Below are 8,287 nucleotides of genomic sequence, written 5' to 3' on the forward strand. Positions count from 1 at the left end.
AACGTAGTAGTAGTAGTGCTGCTGCTTTTAAGCGACCTAATCCAAAAAAGACGTCACATCACGGGTTTGCCGAAACGAAGCATCTGCACGACGCAGAGATACGTGGATCATATCCCCTCCGTTCCATAATATAGTGCATCTATGTTTTTCCAGATTTAAGTTTGATCCTAAATTTAACCAATTCAATGATATAATTTTTGCTTCGGTTAGCAGTCGCCGATGTTGGTTAATTTATAATTAAATTTAAATCTCGAAAAGTGCGAGCGGACTGGATTATGAAATGGAGGAGTACCAAATACGGCTGGGACGCCATGAAACGCAGGCATGGCTCGCCGCAGCTCTGAATCTCTGAGCAAGATGTGCAGTGCAGTGCAGGTGCAGCCCGCAACACTGTCGGAGGACGAAGCTACTGGACTAGACTGGACTAGACTATGGTGTCCTGTCTCTCTCTCTCTCTCTGATCTTGGACCCCCCGGCACCTAACGACGGAAGCTTTTTGCTTTTTTCCCCCTGTCTCGGATCCTCGCAGAGATCTGGCGATCCATCTATCCCCCGACCTCTTCTCTTCTCCGATTCACCGGTCATCAACCGACCCCGCGCGGTCCGGCATTGCCGTGCCCCAGCTCGCCGCCGCCGCCGGGAGCCGAGGCTAAATGGGGTCGTTTTACGGCCACGTGCTGCCAGGGACGCTGTTCCTGGCGGTGGGCCTGTGGCGGGTGTGGTCCGCCGTCGCGCGCTTCGCCGCCGACCCGGCGGCGTTCCGCGTCCGCGCGTGGTGCCCCCTCGAGCTCCCCAGGGCGCCCCGCCTCCTGGAGCTCTACGTGGTGGCTGGCGGCACGTTCCTCGACATGTGCCTGGAGCTCGGCGGCGGCGTCCTCGCCGGCCGCGGGGACGGGGTCGCCCCGGAGTCCAGCCTCATCTACCTCGAGCACGCCGGCATGCTCCTCATGTTCTTCCTATTCGGAGCGCTCGCCCTCCTCTCCCAGAAGCGCAGCAGGTGTGTTGCCGTCCTTCTCCGTACTCCGTGGATCTGTCAACTCTGTTCTAGAGTTGGCGTAAATTGTAATGCCATTCTTTTCTTCAGATAGCTCAAAATTGGTAGAATTCGTGTGAAATTCGTAGCACCAAAAGTCCAACTGAGACATAAATTTGGTAAGCTATGTTTGATTTCGTTGCGTAATAATCTTGTGTTAAAGGTCACATTTTGCCTTCAGTTAGCACCCGGTTTAAGCTGAGCTCTCTGCAATTGCGATCGTCATCTGAGACACAGTTTATTTGTTGTCAATTTCAGTAACATTATCAGCCAGTTTTTTTTTTTTTTTTGACGAAACGCTGTCGGAGCAGCTTTTCTTTTTCATTTATAAGAGGAAAGGTGTTACAAGTATGTGGTCGGAGCAGGCCGCTATACATCAACTATGCCAACAGCCGGCAACCCAGCAACATATATCAGCACATAATTCAGTCTGGCTCTCGAGGTCTGTCCAAAAACAGCTGAAACCTATGACGCCCAGCCTGGTTCCATATCCTAAATTCATCAATCATCAAGTTGAAGACCGCACTGACGGTGGACGCCTTGCTTTGGAAAATTCGGGCATTCCTCTCGCACCACGTGAACCACCAGATTGCCACTACCAGACCGCCCCAGCCCTTTGAGTTGGTCAGGTTAGCGTTCACCACGTTGGACTCCCACCAGTCAGCAAGGCTGGTTGTCGCCGCCGTCGGCGCAAGAGTGGTGGGGAGGTTGCAGCGGTTGAGCATCAGACTCCATAGAGCTTGGGTGTAGGAGCAGCGTGCTAGGAGGTGATCAACACACTCGTCCGCCGCCCGGCAGAGAGAACAAATTGGGTCGTGTGGCCATCCTCTTTTCTGCAGGTTATCCGCTGTAAGACATTTTCCTAGGATCGCAAGCCAAGCGAAAATTCTGCATTTTAGCGGAGCATCAGCCGCCCATATGTGTCGCTGACCGGCGAGGCGAGTACACCCCTCGAACTGCACGGCATATGCAGTGGCCGAAGAGTAGGCGCCATTCGGCGTCCATCTCCAGATCACTGAGTCGGGAGTTCCCAGCAGCAAGTGCACATCAGCAACCGCCTCCCAGAGCTTTGTGTATTGGATAATAGCTGCTGGCGTAAGAGGGCGACGCAGGTGTCTGATCCAACGGCCATCTTGTAGGGCTTGGGACACCGTGAGGTTTTTGCGAGTGCAGCAAGCAAATAGGTCCGGCGCTGCACAACTCAAGGAAACCCCATTCAGCCAAGGCTCATACCAGAACTTAATCCTTTCCCCATTTCCGAGAACGAACTTGACAGATGCATTGAAGAGGTCGTTAAGTTTCTTGTCCACTGTCATAGGTAGGCATGCCCATGGCTTGTCCGGCTCGTTCCAGGATTGCCAAAGCCAGCGAAGGCGGAGTGCCATGCCTTGAGCTTGCAGGTTGGAGATCCCAAGTCCCCCATACATCTTTGGCCGACACACAAGCTTCCAGCTCACCAAGCATTTGCCCCCAACGGCAACCCCCTTGCACTCCCAAAGAAAGCCCCTTCTTATTTTGTCAATAAGTTTATGTAACCAAATCGGTTGCGCCAGGGCAATCATCTGGAAAACCACCATCGCAGACAGGACCTGCTTGACAAGCATAAGCCGCCCGTCCAGGCCCATGAGTCCAAGCTTCCAACAACGAACTTTGGATAGTATTTTGTCTATATATTCCTCATAATCAACCATCTTCAGTCTGGAGTCAGAAAGCGGCATTCCTAGGTACTTGCAAGGGAATTTTTTACAGGCACCCATTGAGGCACCCATAATCAACGACAAATTCAGGCCCTCACAACAGATGGGTGTGAAAGAACTCTTTTCAAAATTTGTGTGTAAGCCGGTCGCATTGCCAAAGAGTTGGAGCAGTTGCTTGATGGATGCAATTTCAGAAGGATCCGGGTTGATGAAGATTACAGCATCATCGGCATACAAAGAGGTGCGAAAAGGCATGCGAGATGATCCAATAGGCTTGAGCACCTCGGCTTCAACAGTGGCATTGATGAGGGCAGCAAGGCAGTCCATCACAATGACAAAAAGCAGCGGGGACATAGGGTCTCCCTGCCGAAGGCCCTGCTGATGGTAAATTGAGTCTGTGAGGGCGCCATTGACAAGCACCTTGGACGTGGCAGTAGACAGCATGACAGAGATCCAGTCACGAAACTTGGTGCCGAACCCCTTGGCCTCTAGAACCTGCAGCAAGAACTCCCAAGAGACCGAATCGAAGGCCTTTTCAATATCCAGCTTCAACATCACCGCCGGTGTCTTTGATTGTTTGAACATCTTGGCGAGGCAATGAACGTATTTGAAATTGTCATGAATTGTGCGGCCCTTAATGAAGGCACTTTGGCAAGGTTGGACAAGATCGTTCATCCGACATCTTAACCTTGAGGCAAGGATTTTCATGAAAAGTTTGCTGATGAAGTTGATCAAACTGATCGGTCGAAAATCTCTGGGTGTTGACGCTTCAGGGTTCTTTGGGAGAAGCACGATAGTTGCTGAATTGAGCAGATGAAGCTTTCTGGCATTCAGGTTCTCGATCTCTCTGATGGCTGCCATGATATCAAACTTGATCGTGTCCCAACAACTCTGGAAGAAGAGTGCAGAGTAACCGTCAGGGCCCGGAGCCTTGCTCGGGTCAAGGTCGAACAACACAGCCTTGACTTCATCCTCTAAAATAGGTCTCTCAAGCTCTGAGAGCTCTACTGCAGGCAACTCAATATTCTGCAGGTTCAGCGTGCTAGTTCTGACACGCCGGCGCCCAAGAAGTTGCGAGAAGAAATCAAACATTGCCTGTTCCTTTCCAACTTGGCTGGTAACGGGCACACCATCGACCATGAGGCGGTGGATAAAGCTCTTTCTTCTCCTAGCAGTCGCTTTTGCCTGAAAGAATCTCGTACTTGCGTGCCCCTCTCGAACCTGAGTGATCCTGGAACGTTGCCTCCACATAGAGCGTTGCAGCGCAGCGATCCCGAGACAATTAACCTTGAGCATCGCCCTGAATTGTCTCTCATCGGCCGAGAGCATGCGCTTATCCATGGCCTGGTCCAGCATAAAAATCAGCTCGCTAGAGACCGCCGCTCTTAACCGCAGATCGCCAACCATACATGAGTTCCATTTACGAAGAGCTCGGCCAGTGGAAATAAGCTTTGAGTGCAACCTGGAGCAGGCGTCATTGCAGTTGGGATTCTGCTGCCAAGCCTCAGAAACAGTCTGATGGAACCCCTCCAAGCGGACCCAGTGGTTCTCGAATCTGAATCTTCGGAATGGCTTGAAGTCAGCATCACACGAAAGTAGCAGGGGGCAGTGGTCAGACATCTCGGAAGAAAGAGCTTGGAGCAGACAACTAGGAAACAGAGCATCCCATTCCTCATTAAAAAGAACCCTATCCAGCTTGACCATGGTCGCATTTTCCTGCTCGTTACTCCATGTATAGCGTCGTCCGTGCAGGTACAGATCACGAAGTTGCAGCTCATTGATGAAGCTTCTGAAAGCAGCCAATAACCTCCTGTTGATGTTAAGGTTATTCTTATCCGTGGCTCTAGCAATCAAATTGAAATCCCCTGCTAAAATGCATGGAGCGCCGACAGGCAAACCACCGGACACAACCTGTTTGAGATCATCAAGCAACACTAACTTGGCCTGATCGTCTTGCGGACCATAAACATTGATCAGTTTGAATTTCGATCCTGACTGAATAAAAACGCCTTCAGCAGCAATGAAACTAGCAGAAATGATCGGATTGCAGAAATCGACCATTGCATTGTCCCAAGCTAGAATCAGCCCTCCTCTAGTACCGACTGAAGGTGCGAAGATGAAATCAGAGAAACGGCTCCCACAAAACTGCTGTACGATACCCAAATCAACGAATTCTAACTTTGACTCTTGCAAACAGAGAACGGAAACATTGTTGTTGAAGATAACAGAGCGAACGACAGCACGGCGAGCAGGGTTATTCAGCCCGCGCACATTCCAGACGAGGAAGTTGCAATCCATGCTAAAACAAAATCGACACGCACAAAGGGCAGGCGACGGCTAAGCCATGCCTGCGGCCTTCTTCCCCTGCTTCTTGCCCGCCTTGGCAAGCGCGGACAAAGCAGTGATCTGCTCCGGGGACAGCGGAAGGTCGAAGATCCGGCGATATTTCTCAAGCTGCTCCTCCTCTGCTTCGTCCCCTTTCTCTGCTATGGCCAGCCCTCTCTTGGACATCACTAATTTTCTGGCAAGCCTCATAGTATTGTTTCCGCCGCCGGAGGCAGAGGCGCTGCGCCCCTGCAGTCTCCGGCTTCTCCTCGATGCAGCAGCAGGAGTCCTCGCCCTAGTGATCCGCTGGGCCGGTGTGGGCGCAGGCAGGAGGCCTGGAGTGATCTGCAACGTGGCTAGCTGCAGGAATGCCGCTGGAGTGGTAGGCTCATGCGTGCATTGGATGAGATCTGGCCCATTCGTAGCGATAGCTAGCTGGGCCGGCGCCGAAAGGAGCAGCGCGATCGGGCCCGCGTTGCATGGCGAAGGCAGCTCCACGGCATCCCCAGGGGTCCCGTGAACCTCACGGTCAGAGTTGACTTGATCTTTGGTCATGTGCGTCTCAGGGTTCCCTTGCCGCGAATTCTTGAACCCAGGTATGCTTGAAGAGGAAGCCGACAGAGGAGCCTCCGAAGTGTCAGGAGCCAGGGCTAGGCTACCAATCATGGCAGTGGCAACCTCGCTTCCAGAGCCAGCAGCGAAAGCCAGAACAGCAGGTGCATGCACCGCAGTAGTGGGCGCCGAGTGCTGAACCGGAGCATCATGCATGGCAGGAGCGCATGCGCCAACGGACGAAGCCTCCAGCATGGTGCTTGCCGTAACGCCGTGCCCCACGGCTTGCCCGACAGCGTCCATAGCCAGGACGTCGCTCCCCGTTGGCCCCGTCTGCACTGCCAAGGAGACGTCGAAAGGGCAAGCAACGGCGCCCGTTGCCCCGGACGGGGGATCCTCGAGATCGGCGGCGACCATGGTGACGAACCTGCTCCAGCGCTTGACGAGGATCGAGGTGCCTCGAAAATGCACGAAGTCGCGCTCCGCCACGGAAGCGAAACAACGGCTGTCTGCAAAGCGGACGAAGAACGCCTCGGGATGCATGAGAAAGACCTGGAGCGCGTGATCCGGCATGTCCGGGAACTCGGTGGTGATGGCCTCCTTGATGTTGCCGGGCACAAGGCCCGGGCGAGAGCCAGCTACGATGAGCACCAGCGCAGATTCTTTGAGGAGGGCTTCCTCCGAGGCCATCTCCTGATCGAAGTCGACCAGGCAGCGTGTCTTCCTCGACCGGCACAGGTCCCCCACGCGGAACACGCCAGCAGCATCAAGGGAAGCCATATCCTCTGAAGCTTGCCGGGAGGGCAAGCTGGTGGCGGTGCGGGGGGCGTCTTGGGGGAACACAAGCCGTGAGCGCACCGGAGCACGGTTGGCGACGGGGTGGCCGGGGGGGAAAATGAGGCGCGAGTGGACTGCCTGAGACGGAGGCGGGGCGGGTTGCTGGCGGCTACGAGCAGAAGGTGGAGCAGCGGCGTCAAGGCTTTCAAGAGGGATGCGAGGGAAGCGCTTCCGAGGGCAGCAACGAGCGGAGTGGCCGTCACTGTCGCTGAGGCAGTGAATGCAGCGAGAACGGTTGCGGCAGAATGCAACCCGGTGGAACTTGTGGAGGCAACGAAAGCAGCGGTCAGCGAGCTCGGCCTTGTAGCCAGAAACGCCCCTAATTCTGGCAGAGGAGCGTTGGTGCGCCATGAATGCGTCGGCTTGGGAAGGAAGGGGAGGAGCGCGCCCTCCGTTTCTCGAAGTGACAAGCTGCCACTCCGAGGAAACAGCAACGGCGGCGGCAGTCGGAGGGGACCGACTTCGTGGACAGACCGCTAGGCGGAGCTGGTTGCTGGCGACCACCATTGATTGCAGGCGCGGACGGTGCAGCGTCGCAGCGGCCGGCACGACCAACGCAGCAGGCGGAGACCTCACAACCTCAGCGAAAGAGCGGCGGGATGGCCGCATAGAGGAGTCAGGCGAGGCCTCACGGTCCATGCTGCCGGCCGAGAGGCACAGCCGCTCCTCGGATCTAGCGGACACAGGGGTGGAGCCGGGCATTTGGAGGGTGGCTGCCATGCCCGGAGTGGGCGAAGGCAGGGGAGGGAGAGCTTTGCTCAGTGTCATCAGCCAGTTTTGATGACCATCTCAGATAGATTTTACTTGATGTCATAAGCTCACTGCAATGGTCAACACCGCAGGTACCTGCCCCTGACCGACGGCGAGCTGTGCCTGGTGGCGGCGGCAGCGTTCACGTCGGAATTCCTGCTCTTCTCCTACCACTCGGCCACCCACGCAGGGCTGGAGGGGTACTACCACCACCTCCTCGTCATCCTCATCGGCCTCTGCATCCTCTCCACCGTCCTTGGCGATGTCGCTGCCGGCATGCTCATGGCGCTGCAGGGGCTGTGGTTCTACCAGACGGCGCTGACGCTGTACGGCCCCATGCTCCCGGCCGGGTGCGACCGAGATGCCAGCGGCCACCAAGTCGACTGCCACAGCCGCGCCGCAGGGGAACGCGCCGAGCAGCTGGCTAACTTCCAGCTGTTCGGGGCTGTGTTCCTCGCCTTCGTCTACGTGCTTGGGTGCTATGCCGTCGCCGCGGCCATGTACGGGCACCCTGACCTGGCGGCCATGCATGAGGAGCACGTCGCCGCACTGGAGTGCCGCGGCGGCGCCGAGGAGTGCGTGGTCTAGTGGCGTCTGATTAGTACATATCTGTAGCTCTGTTCTTGCCTCAGTATACTCAGTAGCAAGCGCAAAACATCATGATGTGATATGTTGTTGCTAGTAGTGCTGTTTCAATTGTGAGCGACGTTTGAAATGAAACTTTGCAGATTGAGAAAAGTTGCAGATGGAAAATACTAGCTGGATCAAAAGTTTTGCCACCTTTGCTGTCTTGCTGATGCTTCATCCTACAAGCCAGTGCCGATGTCCTGTCCCAGGAGCCGGCGTCGAGGTTTGTGGAACACGTCCGTCTGGGTCACAAACCTGCGCGCGCGCGTGCGTTGGCCGTGAAACAAAAGAGGTTTGTGGACATTTTCGGAGGGAAAACGCGCGTGCGTGTTTACACATCCACGGTGCGGCTGAATCTGTGGCACGAGAGGAAGGAGATGACCGCCGCTGCCTGAAGCGCGACACGCAGGGAAACTCCGGCGAGCGCTTGCGCTTGCCCGCGACGGTGAAACCGAACTCACTGGGG

The 8,287-nt window shown here is 55.4% G+C and overlaps 1 protein-coding gene across 1 annotated transcript; it reads left to right on the forward strand.

Annotated features, from left to right (window-relative positions):
* Nucleotides 1-423: 423 nt before the first annotated feature.
* Nucleotides 424-7,964, forward strand: LOC119365709 (transmembrane protein 45A-like). Its single transcript, XM_037631354.1, has 2 exons — nucleotides 424-997; nucleotides 7,287-7,964. Exons 1-2 carry the CDS (start codon nucleotides 654-656, stop codon nucleotides 7,780-7,782), a joined length of 840 nt encoding a protein of 279 aa, XP_037487251.1. The 5' UTR covers nucleotides 424-653; the 3' UTR covers nucleotides 7,783-7,964.
* The last annotated feature ends 323 nt before the right edge of the window (nucleotides 7,965-8,287 follow it).

The sequence above is a fragment of the Triticum dicoccoides genome, chromosome 2B (genome assembly GCF_002162155.2).
Source record: "Triticum dicoccoides isolate Atlit2015 ecotype Zavitan chromosome 2B, WEW_v2.0, whole genome shotgun sequence".
Lineage (NCBI taxonomy): Eukaryota > Viridiplantae > Streptophyta > Magnoliopsida > Poales > Poaceae > Triticum > Triticum dicoccoides.

What these genes read in the sequence shown, in the direction of transcription:
- LOC119365709 (XM_037631354.1), top strand. Translation starts at nt 654, where the DNA reads ATGGGGTCGTTTTACGGCCACGTGCTGCCAGGGACGCTGTTCCTGGCG. An exon ending in CTCTCCCAGAAGCGCAGCAG is followed by an intron (nt 998 to 7,286) that starts GTGTGTTGCCGT and finishes TCAACACCGCAG; the next exon opens with GTACCTGCCCCTGACCGACG.